At 41.3% G+C, this 12,806-nt stretch overlaps 2 protein-coding genes across 8 annotated transcripts in view; one reads left to right on the forward strand and one right to left on the reverse strand.

The window, feature by feature from the left end:
• The window catches only part of SON (SON DNA and RNA binding protein), a 34,765-nt gene extending 28,637 nt beyond the window's left edge, over positions 1-6,128 (reverse strand). For all 5 annotated transcript variants that reach the window (XR_015949786.1, XR_015949785.1, XR_015949787.1 and 2 more), the window contains exons 1-2: positions 5,956-6,128; positions 1,877-2,043 (exon numbers count right to left, since the gene is read on the reverse strand). Coding sequence is in view for 2 of the 5 variants with exons in the window: in XM_035114623.3 (XP_034970514.3) it covers positions 1,877-2,043; positions 5,956-6,035 (247 nt within the window). In the remaining 3 variants the exon portion in view is untranslated. The remainder of the gene's footprint in view (positions 1-1,876; positions 2,044-5,955) is intronic.
• A 2,804-nt stretch (positions 6,129-8,932) lies between these two features.
• GART (phosphoribosylglycinamide formyltransferase, phosphoribosylglycinamide synthetase, phosphoribosylaminoimidazole synthetase) overlaps positions 8,933-12,806 on the forward strand; it is a 29,277-nt gene continuing 25,403 nt past the window's right edge. The window contains exon 1 of one of the 3 annotated variants that reach the window (XM_088667912.1): positions 8,933-9,101. The gene's annotated coding sequence lies outside the window, so the exon portion shown is untranslated. Of the gene's footprint in view, positions 9,102-11,766; positions 11,925-12,806 lie in introns of those variants that run through there. The other 2 variants (XM_035115104.3, XM_035115103.3) reach the window with 2 other exon arrangements.

The following is a 12,806-nucleotide window of genomic DNA, read 5'->3' on the forward strand; positions in this document are numbered from 1 at the left end:
TGCAAAAGCTAATACTGTACTCTTCTTCACTCTGCACCTACTTAATGCATAAATGAGGTGCTTTTCATAGCCCATGTGATACAAGTGTAACATCTCTTGGATTACAAATTTCACTACATTAAAAAAAAACTTCAGGTTTCCAAAAATTAGATGTAACTATCTATGAAATAAAGAACCTCCTTGACCTGGGTACAAATAGAAAATATTTTCAAATTTGCCTTCTTGAACTGTCAGGGCCTGGATTCGTATGGGATACTACAGAGGCTTATTCAAGAGGTTATTATTAATAAATGAGCTTATAAGAAATGGAAAAATAAAACAAATACAAGAATTGATCTTTAAAGAAGAGAATATGAAAGCACAACATAACACAACTCTTGGTAAACAAAATATATTATAACTTAAGATAACCAATAATGCACTGGGCTAGATGAAGAAATCTGCTCACAGAAAGGGGTGGATGGAAAGTGACTCCCTGTTCCATCTTCTCCCATGCGTGCCCCAGGCCCTCAAAAAGGCTCGCCTGAGGCAAAGGGGACCCTGTTGAATGAGACAGGCTATGGCATAAAGGGCTGACGAGGAAGAGGAAGATAGCAGAAAACTGGGCCAAGGAACCTTCTGTGGTGGTGCTTCTATCAACTTTTTGTGAGGATCAATTTTCCCTAAAGCAACATTTTTGAGTTTCGAAGGACTGGAAATGGCAGGGAAAGCACCTTCCTCTCACACTCTTCAACGATCTCTCTAGATCCAACCCCTTTAGAATAAAAGCTTGAATTTTCCTGCACCCGTCATACATGACATCAGCCACAGGAAAGGTGGGCATGGTTTGGCCCAAATGTAAGGTCAAGGCAAATACGGTCCAGATCTTCTGATCATCACAAGTCTAGATCCAGATCAGTTGACAGGAGACTAAATGAATTTGGCAATTACAACTCAATCCTAAATCTGTTTGCTTACAAATAAATCCCAGTAATTTCAATATGCTTTACTCCCTAGTGTGCATACTTAGAGAGCTGCAGCCGTAATTTAACATTTACATGAAAATACTTTACAGTATATATACTTGTTCTAGCTAGTTTTACACATTACATCGATACACTGTTAGTTTTCCCAAATGTTAAAGATCTAAATAACTTAACTCATTTTTGGAAAGCAGAATACTTTGAAAGACATAACTGTAAAACTGCCAAAACCACCAAAAACAGACTTCCTCAAACTCGGCCCTCCAGATGTTTTTTGCCTACAACTCCCATGATCCCTAGCTAGCAGGACCAGTGGAATTGTAGTCTCAATTCCCCTCCAGATGTTTTTGGCCTACAACTCCCATGATCCCTAGCTAGTAGGACAGTGGTCAGGGATGATGTGAATTGTCGTCTCAAAACATCTGGAGGGCCGAGTTTGAGGAAGCCTGACCAAAAAGCACAGATGGCACAAATAACATTTTTAAGAGTTTTCTGTTAAAATAAAAATAAAATTGAAGGCAACATAGTGCAAACAGACTTCCCCTCTTCCTCTGCTCCCGCTGAGGTTCCCCATTCCCCCCAGAGGATCCCACAATCCTATAGAGCAGATGCATTCACATGAGGGACTGCTAGGGAGACAGAATTTGAAGGGGAAGTCCCACAGTGGTGGCAGAATTTGTTCCACTGGAGGATGTAGAGCAGACATCTCCAAACTGCGGCCCTCCAGATGTTTTGGCCTACAACTCCCATGATCCCTAGCTAACAAGACCAGTGGTCAGAGATGATGGGAATTGTAGTCCAAAACATCTGGAGGGCCGAAGTTTGGGGATGCCTGATGTAGAGCATTGGATTTCAACCTGAAGGTGCACATTGAAAGGAAATTATATACAAGGGTTAAAATATTTTTTATGTACCTGGTTTGTACTGTGACTCTGCACCCAACACTTCTGATAGTACTTGTTCTATCTTCTGCACTAGTGGATCATTCTGAAGATTCCCAATAGACGTAATTGTATCATCTGAAGAGTTCACTTGCTCAGATGAGTTTATTTCACCATTGTGCTGACTTCCTAACTTTGCACTAATAAAGAAAAATATGCAGAATCTCAATATTAGGTATACATTAAAAATAAATGGCAATAATATAACACAAAAACATTCAATTAACATATAGAATTGGATGCAGACTTGCTCATTCATGAACAGAAAGGAATTTCAGTGTACTGTACAAACACAACTAGGAAGAGGAAGCTGGATGTGCCGCACATGTGGCGTATTGCTATACACAATCATTCAAGGACAAAAAGCATATTGTTGTACAGTAGGTGGCATGGGCATAGAAGTGTTTAGATATTGATACAATATTACTCCCTATGGAAGCCTTGTGGATACATACCCTTTCAACTAACTAACTTAGGTTAGATGTGGTGATTTAGAACAGGAAGGAAAACAGTTAACAATTAAAGATTAACATATTGCTTCATTAAAGTATCTTGTTTACTGTACTGATTTTTGGGTGCTAACGTATAAGGCTAGGTGACAGGCATCCTATTGGACATTTGGAATGGTTTTGAAAATTTTCAGGGCCTTGCACTGAGACGTGGTGCTGACCTTTAAAGCCCTAAACAGCCTCGGTCTAATATACCTAAAGGAGCGTCTCCACCCCCATCATTCTGTCCGGACACTGAGGTCCAGTGCTGAGGGCCTTCTGGCGGTTCCCTCACTACCGTAGGAGAAGCCAGGTTACAGGGAACGAGGCAGAGGGCCTTCTCGGTAGTGACACCCGCCCTGTGGAACACCCTCCCAGCAGATGTCAAAGAGAAAAACAACTACAGTGGTGCCTCGCTAGACGAAATTAATTCGTTCCACGGGTCTTTTCTTATAGCGAAAAAATTGTCTAGCGAATCCCATAGGAATGCATTGAATTTTTTTAAAAAAACATTTTGCCCATAGGAACGCATTAATTGAATTTCAATGCATTCCTATGGGAAACCGCGATTCGCTAGATGAATTTTTCGTAAAACGCATTCGTCTAGCGAGGTAACCTCCGCTCGAAAAATCCTTTCGTTAAGCGGAAATTTCGTTAAGCAGGGCATTTGTTAAGCGAGGCACCACTGTACCAGACTTTTAGAAAACATCTGAAGGCAGCCCTGTTTAGGGAAGCTTTTAATGTTTAATAGATTATTGCATTTTAATGTTCTGTTGAAAGCCGCCCAGAGTGGCTGGGGAAACTCAGCCAGATGGGTGGGATATAAATAAATAAATTATTATTATTATTATATTTAATTTTAGATCTTCCTAATTGAAAGTGAAAGAGTACAGTGAGAAATGTGGTTGTTTACAAGTTTAATGGTCTTTGAATGTACTTTAGACTTGCATTACTAGCTTGCTTCTTAGTCTGTTACAGCACTGATCTCAGACTGCAGACTGCAAGTATCATCATTACATCCTATTTTTCTTTTTTAAAAACCACTTTTGTACTAAAAAAAATTACCTGACACAACAGAAGTATTTGATTTAACTCATTTTGGTATTTCATTTACTGTCTCTACAGTACTATAAAAATACAGGATGGGCATACAGGCACCACCCTATACAGAAAACCAACTGACCGACAAACATATCTACATGCTTCTAGCTACCATCCCAAACATACCAAACAATCCATTGTATACAACCAGGCCCTATGTTACAGCCGCATCTGTTCCAACTCTACAGACAGAGAATCTCACCTAAGAGATCTACAGCAAGCCTTTTTAGAACTAAAATATCCACCCGATGATGTTCAACAACAGATCAACAGAGCCAGACTGATACCCAGAGAGAACTTGCTGCAAGACAGACCCAAAAAAGAAAATAACAGAACACCACTAGTAATCACATACAGCTCCCAAGTTAAAACAGTACAGTAAATCATCAGAGATCTACAACCTCTCCTAGACAATGACAGTTCTCTTTCTCAAGCTGTGGGAGGAAGACCTTTCATTGCCTACAGACAGCCACCCAATCTTAAACAACTCCTCACACACAATAATACCACCACCAGACTTAACATGGACACTGGTACCAGAGCCTGCAATAAACCCAGATGCCAACTTTGCTGCCACATACAACACCATCACTGTCCCCAACAACATCCAACATACCATCTCAGGACTATTTAATTGCTAATCTTCTAACATTGTGTATGCCATCAAATGCCAACAGTGCCCTTCAGCTCTCTATATTGGACAAACAGGCCAAACCCTACGCCAAAGGATAAATGGACATAAATCTGACATCAGGAATCACAAGACATAGAAACCAGTAGGAGAACACTTCAATCTCCCAGGACATTCTATACAAGATCTCAAAGTAGCTGTCTTATTACAGAAAAAAATTCAGAAATAGACGGCCACAGAACGGATTGTCTTCGTAAGTCGAGGTACCACTGTACATAATAAAGCTGTCTTTAGCTATCTCACCCCTTGCTTTTTCCTGCAAGACCAATTGCAGTCGTTAACAGTCATCAACAGGTTTACCACTCCTATCAGTCAATCACCCATTCCCACCACCCTTCTGAGTAATACCCCTCCCCACCCTCTGACTATACATAAGGGTCTGGTGACTTCTGTTTCAGTGTATCTGAAGAAGTGTGCATGCACACGAAAGCTCATACCTATGACAAACTTAGTTGGTCTCTAAGGTGCTACTGGAAGAATTTTTTCTAATTTTTTGTTTCTAAAGTACTTAGCAATGGGATTTGACACTTTATGTGATGAACAGAATCTAATAACTCTCTAATTTTTTGTCTTTTGTGGACTGTATACTTTGTGTGTCACTTTGTCTACTTTCTCTATTTAACAGAATTTGTATACTGCTTATCTAAGTGGTTTGCATAAAATGCTAGGCATTTTAATAAATGAAATTTCTCATCCATTCCAGTCAAGGAGTTTGCACAGTGAATGAAACTTCCACCATTAACTACATGACTAAAGGATGACTGTTTCACAGTCAAATTGTGTTATTTTTCTTTGCACAGTGCTTAAGAAAGAAACCCCACAAAACAGCAATATTATTAAAGAGTCAGTACTACTGTTTACACTTAAGCATCAACAACAAATAAACCTGCAATACATGCTCCAAAACGTCTACAAGGTAGAACAAACCACTAAGAAAAAAACACTAGGAACCGCTACCAACCTTCACAACTAAGTTAACGTTCCCAACATTTTTTAAAATACTTAATTCTCAAAAAAAGCAATTACATATTGATTAAGAGAGAACCAACTCTTGATGTTTACGGTAAAATCCTATGCATATTTAGAATTGGCTCTTTAGCCTTACAAAATGTTGTCTTCATAAACACCATCCTTTTATTGGATTCTTCTTTTCTCTAATACTTTGTTTACCGCTAGAACCGCTGAAGGAACAGCTAACTTCCTCGACAGCAGTTCTCCAAAACACGGGCTTCCTTAGAGCAGGAGTGGGGAACCTTTGACCCTCCCAAGATGCTGAACTACAACTCCCTCCCAAGATGCTGAACTACAAGCATAGCGAATACCCAAGGGTGATGGGAGTTGTAGTTCAGCAACTTATGGAGAGGCCTATGGTTCTCAAGGCCTGCATCAGCGGCTTCGAAGCTCAGGGTCCGTTTGTAAACCCTTATTCCTCTGGGCGCCCCCAAACCCCTCCACGAAACTTGCTCTTAACGCGTCACGCTGGTCCGAAGTCGGCTTGAGCGCCAATCCACACAGACGCCGTCCTTCTGCTCCGCCGCCTCCCTCAGCAGCTGCCCTTCATTGTCTCTCCCTTGCGCCTCGCCCCCCCCCGGAGCCCCCCCTTGGCCGCTGCCATAAGCTTCTCGCCCACAGTCCCCCCCCTCCCCGCCATCCGCATTCCCCTCCCTCGACATCCCTTCCGGTCCCTTCGCTCTGCCCCTCCCCCACTCCACCCGTTACTCCGCGTAATGCCACCGCCAAAAGAAAACCCGGTCCCTCTGACCAATTATTACCTGCCGAACTGCTGCTCCTGGATCTCCCGGAACTTGCTAACGACAAAAGACCGAAAAATCTGCTCGATGCTAGTCGCCATGACAGCCTCGCGCAGCGCAGGCCCCCCCACTTCCCCTTATCCCCCTTCTCTCGCTCTCCGAGACGCAGATCCGCCTGCGCTCTACAATGCAACACCGGAAGAAGACGCGGCCGGGCTCTTCTCCCCCTCCCCTTCTCGTCCCTCCCTCCACTTCCGGATTGCCCTCTCGCTCGCTCTCGTTCTCCTGATTGCTCGTTCCGACAAAGGGCGGAGCCTGAGGCGGCTTGAGAATGGGCGCTCTGTCGTCGAAGTGAACCATAGAGCGCCTACTCGGATGCCTTGGAGGTGCGAGGCGGACGTGACTCCGGGCGCCCCTCCCCCCCTCCGCCTCCGCCTTGCGTAACTGTATATGGCCGCCTTCTGGCGACGTCCGGAGTTGGGAACACAAGGACAATGGCAGCGGTTGATTCCGGGGCAGGGAAAAATCTAAAGGCCCGCACTTTGTCCTTCTGTTCGCCGAGGGGGACGCTTCGGACCTGTGACCGTCCGTTCCCGCGCCCCCCCCCCGTCCCCCGTTTCAGTCGTGGTTGTGTATAAGGTCAATGAAACTGAATGCAAAAAAACCCAAGGTGCCGCACGCCGCTGGCGGCTCTCGGCGGAGAGGCCCAGTCCTTCGGAGTTGGACGTTGCACTGCCCTCCCTCCGACCGGGGAACAGCGGCCATGTTGTTGATGCCGCAGTTGGAGGCGAGGTGCCGCCGTCTGAAATACAGATATATACACAAACACACCACTTTCTCTCAGACACCAAAAGCTTTCAGAGTTTGCGTGATGGGCGGGCTGAGAACCCGATTCCGTGCATGTTGACTCGCAAGTAATTCTGCATAAAATCGCAGCATTTATTTCCAAATTCAGTGCTTTGTATTCCGTAAGATGTTAACGCGCATACCACTAGCCCAAAAGCACTAGACCAAAACTGCTAAAAATAAATACACAACTGTTCCCGAGACGGGCCTTCAAAGGCACCAGTGTTCTGTGTTATTATTCACTGCTGAAAGACTAAATAAATGCGTTTCTAAATAAAAAAATGAATATGTTAGGCTACGGTACACCTGGAGCATGTACACAGTGGAGGGAAGGGCTGCAGCTCAGTGAATGGAGCATATCCTTTGCATGCAGAAGGTCTCAGGTTTAATCTTTGAAAGTAGGCAGAACCTGAGATCCATATATACCTAGTCCATGTCTTGGGCTGACAACAGCTGGAGGATCACAAGACTTCACATCCCTGTATTAGTGGAAATATTTTCCATGTCACACGGTTTTAAAAGGAGAGTTTTAAGTGGAAAGTACATTGGCTTCATCCGGATTGTTATAGTGTTATAAGAAAAATATAATTCTCATAACAATAGTCTGTTTTATGGTGCACATAATTACAATCTTTGCCTTATGTAATCAACTTAGAAGCATTTATTAAGCAGGCCATAAATCTTGTCAAAATAGATGTGGTGATATAACCTTTAAAAACTATTTTTAATATTGGAATATTCCTCAAAATTGTCTAACTTTCATTAGTTATCTCTAGATAACTAATGCCCAACAGTAAACATTCTCTGGGAGGCTTACAAATAGAACAAATTTAAAAATACAATACAAAATAATTATAGTACCCCATAAAACACAGCAAAATAAACTGAAACAGCATAGCCTAACCCAATTTACAACCCGGATTTAATGTTGTCAGTTAAAAACTATTCTATGGACTTTTTACTTGGAATTCATTCAGCTGGACTTACTCAAGGCTTATTTTTGCCATTACCATATGTGGTGGACATGCGAGAAAGCAAAAGGATTTTGGGAAATGATTTATAATGAGTTGAAAAAGATGTTTAGGTACACATTTCCCAAAAAACCTGAAGCTTTTTTATTAGGTTTAATGGGAGAGGAAATAGCATGGGGAGATTTCTGTACGCTACAACTGCAGTGAGGACTTTATTAGCCCAAAAGTGGAAATTACAGGAAATACCGACGATTGAGGAGTGGCAAATGAAAATGATGAACTATGCAGAACTGGCAGTCGACTTGTGGGATCCGAAACCAAGGAGAGACGAAGTTCCAGACGGAATGGAGTAAATTTATTGACTATATGGAGAAGAACTGTAGACGCTTAAAGACACTTGCAGGACTGAAATAAATCCTACGAAGTGAACTTATCTACGTTTATAAAAAGGAACTGCGAGACAGGAGTGAGAAATAAAGCCGAATGACGGGAGGGAGGGAAGTCACAGCTCGGCGGAGTGAAAGACTGAGAGGGGGGAATTTAAGATAAAATGTAATCATTTTTTGTGGTGGGTTGTTTTTTTTGTATATTTGAAAAATTTAATGAAAAGTATTTTTTTTAAAAAAAGGCTTATTTGTGCCAAGATTCAGCAACTCAACGCCATAATTTGTTTTCAGTGTCAGAGCTCAACCCTAGAATTTATGGAGTTCCTCTGCAAGTTGCAAGGATAGGAAATAAAGTTTCCAATGCACAGTGAGTGTTTCTAAGACAGTTGAGGTCTAAGTTCTGCTGCAAGGGGCTTGCTCCCACGTAAATGTCCATAGAACTAAAGTCTGTAGTAGGCTTTGGGCTGGAGTTTTATACTGCGAGATAAATTGGTGTGCATTTATTTCTTAACTATTTGTGTTATGCAACCCATATCCTGTCCTAAAGCCATGGAATTCGATCTCTGGCTCACAGCTCCCCTGTAACTTATTAGTAACGATAGAGGTTTGCTACAATACAAGGATCCGGCCCAGCATCTGCTTGTTTTATTTTCAAAGTGCTCTGACACAGTGTGCATGCACACGAAAGCTCATACCAATGGCAAACTTAGTTGGTCTCTAAGGTGCTACTGGAAGGATTTTTTTAATTTTGTTTTGACACAGATCTGGTTAGCTTCTTACGTACATAGCTGTCACTTTTCAGCTGTAGAATATTTGTAGACGAAATCCCTTCCGTTTTTTACTAAATCCGTTCCTTTTCTTCTTCCCCGGGTTAAAGATTGTTGAATTTGAAGCATTCTGGGAAATGTAGTTTTTGCCGTAGGTGGTCCGGGAAACTGCCCATTTTTAAAAAGCTGCCTGAAAAGTAAGTTTTTGGTTTCTCTTTGGGGGGGGGATGGGGATCGATTAAAGAATACATGACTGGGGTATGTACTTCTTTACAGTGCGTAACAGAACTGTTGCCCTTACTTTGCAGTGAGAGAAGTTTCTTTTTCAGATTTTCGTGACCACGTGTTTTGATTTGCTTTGCTTCTGAGGTTTTACATGGCTTCCTTACACTTCCTACAAAACCCGTGTTTGGAATGCCAAATACCTTTTTGCGTTTCTCACGGGTTGCTTCCATTTAAGCTTGATACAGGTATTTTTAAAGTAAGCAAGATTCCAGCAGTACTGGCATCTCCCCTCCCCCCAAATGTTATAATTTGTATATGAATATAGTTTCGCATACTTTTAAAATGTATATTGTTGTTTTAAGATCAATGGGTGCTGCAACTTTACGGTGCAAACTTTCTTTTAAAGTCTCCTGGGTGTTTGTTGTAATGCATGAATTGTGTGTGTTCTCTACAGACAACTGATCCCATTCCTTTTCCACAATAATGGAGATACATTTGCATTGGGGATGAGCTTCCCATCTTTCCTTTCACATTAAAGAGTTAGGAGGTGGTATTGCTTAATCATAAGCAATGTGACCAGCGTAAATAAAGTTTAACTTAATTCCTAGGTACCATGTTATGGGTGTTCAATGCCTTGCAAGCTTGTTTTTATATGGGGTGGAACTGGGTGTTTGAGATCACAAAGAGGTTTAAGACCTGCTATATACCCTGCAATTCTGAATTATACAGTGAAACTGCTCAACACCTACTTTGCCTCTGTCTTCACCTAAAAGGAAAGCAGTGCCCAATTTGGTGGTGACAGAATAAATGATGCAAGGAGAGAGAGTTGCAGCCCAAGATAGGAAAAGAGATGGTAAGAGAGCACCTAGCTACTTTAAATGAATTCAGATATCCAGGGCCTGATTACTACCCAAGAGTAGTAATGGAGCTTGGTGATATACCGTAATCTCACTGTCTATAATCTTTGAGAATAATTGGAGAATTGGCAAGGTCCCTGTGAACTGGAGATGGGCAAATGTTGTCTCTATCTTCAAAAGGGGCGGGGTGGGGAGAAGACCCAGGTTACTACCAACTGGTCACCTTATCATCATACCAGGAAAAGTCCTAGAACAGATAATTAAGCAGTCAGTCTGTGAGCACTTAGAAAAGGATGCTGTGATTACTAAGACTCAATATGGGCTTCTCAAAAACAAGTCATACCAGACAAATCTCTCTCTCTCTCTCTCTCTCTCTCTCTCTCTCTCTCTCTCTCTCTCTCTCTCTCTCTCTCTCTCTCTCTCTCTCTCTGAGTTACAGTCTTGGTGGATCAGGGGAATATTGTGGATGTAGTATATCTTAATTTCATTAAGACTTTTGACAAGTCTCCCAGGATATTGCAGAGAAGCTGATAAAACATGGACAGGACAAGCTAACTGTTAGGTGGATTTGTAGCCTGGTTGACAAAGAGTTGCTCACTAACTGTTCCTTGTGATTCTAGAAAAAAGTGAAAAGGGGGTGCCACAGGGTTCTCTTCTGGGCCTGTTGTTGTTTAACATCTTTATAAACATCCTTTTTTTTCTGTTTAGTGTGTCCTTCTCAGCATAGGGTAATTATTCTGTTTGCCTAGTAGTGGCCTTCTAGACCCTCCTATATGGCTGCCGTGTCAAAATGAATTCTTACCTAGAGGGTTGCAAATACCTTTGACTTCAACCTTAAAATGTTATTGATGTAGATTATATTTTCCCCTTCCATTCCCTCCCACAAACAGCACATAACTCCATGTCATTTTCTGGTGCTGTTTCAGAGCTCTGAACTGTAACATATTTCAAGGATTTTATTTTATTTTTAAAAGAAACTGAGCTTCCATAGCTTTCTGTTTTTCTCATTAAGATACAAAAGTAGCTTGTATTAGGAATACTTCCTGTACCAAAAGTATACTGGGCTATTGTTTCATTTGCAACAGTGGTACCTCGGGTTACAAACACCTCGGGTTACAAACGCTTCGGGTTACAAACTCCGTTAACCCGGAAGTAGTACCTCGGGTTACAAACTTTGCCCCAGGATGAGAACAGAAATCCTGCGGTGGCAGCGGGTAGCCCCAGTAGCTAAAGTGGTACCTCAGGTTAAGAACAGTTTTGGGTTAAGAACGGACCTCCGGAACAAATTAAGTTCGTAACCAAGTTAGACTGCAGAAAGTGTTCTGTGCACAGAGATCCAAGCATGGTTATAACTCATTTTGAATAGATCTCTTTCTGTATCATCACCCCAGCTGTTCCGTGTTACATAGGAGGCTAGTTCCATTGAGGATAGGATGGAGGTTTGGAGTAATATTGTGCATATTAATTTCCAATAGAGATAGCTCATAAAATATGGCCAAGATCCAAAGAGTTGCTTTCAGTGTGCCCAAATTTGGGAGTGTTTATTTGAGAATTTTTTTTGGGGGGGGCTGTCTATTGTTACTTTTGAATGTTTTAAAAATAGACTGGCAAGTGGCTTGTGGGGCACTGTTCTTTGAGAAGCGCAAGTCAAATGCCTCATGGGAGTTTTGGACCAAGATACATGGCTCTTTTATCCCGGACTTTGCAAAATTGTGATGCAATGTAGTTTTAAAATTTAGATTTCATTTAAAAAGAGCAAGACCTTATCTATCCTGGAAAATGTAACCACCCTCTTTACGCTAAGCTGATCTCTCCTCTTCATTGGTCACTCATCAGAGGGAGTTTTGATAGGCATATAGCCAGAGGCTGCTCGCTCTCTTTTTTTTGCATGGCTATTTGAAACCCACTCTTTCCAGATTACTGCTGTCCGAGATCACAGTAAGTACATTGTGTGTCATAATGTAAGCCTCCAGTTCTAGCGAGAATGACTTATGTAAAACCAGTCCATCTCTATTATAATAGTCCTAAATGCACTTACTTGGAAGTAAATCCCATTGATTTACTGCAGTGCTAAACATGAATACCAGGAGGTGTTTTCATCAGAAGTCTCTTGGATGTCCTACCAAATACAAGTGTTTGGGCTTGAGGATTTAGTGCATATTATTTTGTGTTGATTTTTCATAATTTGCACTTCACGCATGATAAATCAGTCATCAGTTGAATTATTTATCATACGAAAGTAGTAGTTACTAAAACATTTAAAGGACAATTTAGTTATTTGACAAGCACTGGAGCACTGTAAGGGAGATGAGCAAAATTGAGTTGTATATTGCATTTATTGCTAAAATGCCAGCGATCGCTAAATAAAGCATTTCTTTATTGTATTTTCCTAGTTTACTTAACCATAATTACTATTTTTGTGCTCAGAGCAACCTCTGCAAAGATATGTAACAACTTGTTCTGTGTCTGCTTCCTGAGAACAGAGTATGCACATCTACACATGAGTCTTGATAGGTGTATTAAATCCTGAAAGAACCTCAACACACCATATTCTACTCTTGCAGATTTGTGATTGAATTATTGTGGAGGCAGCTGATGACTTTCTGTATGAAGAGTTATTTTTAATTGATAATTTTATTATTATTTTTTGTAAACTGCTCTGAGGTTTTTGTACAATTAAGCAGTATATAATTTTTATGAAATGAATGAATAAGTAGGGCACATTTTATCTTATTATGGTGGTATTCAGCTAAATTTTACTCAGATTGCACCCACTGAAATTAACGAACATCACTAAGTTAGGTCCACTAATTTCAGTAT

The sequence above is a fragment of the Zootoca vivipara genome, chromosome 4, assembly GCF_965207765.1.
Source record: "Zootoca vivipara chromosome 4, rZooViv2.hap1.1, whole genome shotgun sequence".
NCBI lineage: Eukaryota > Metazoa > Chordata > Lepidosauria > Squamata > Lacertidae > Zootoca > Zootoca vivipara.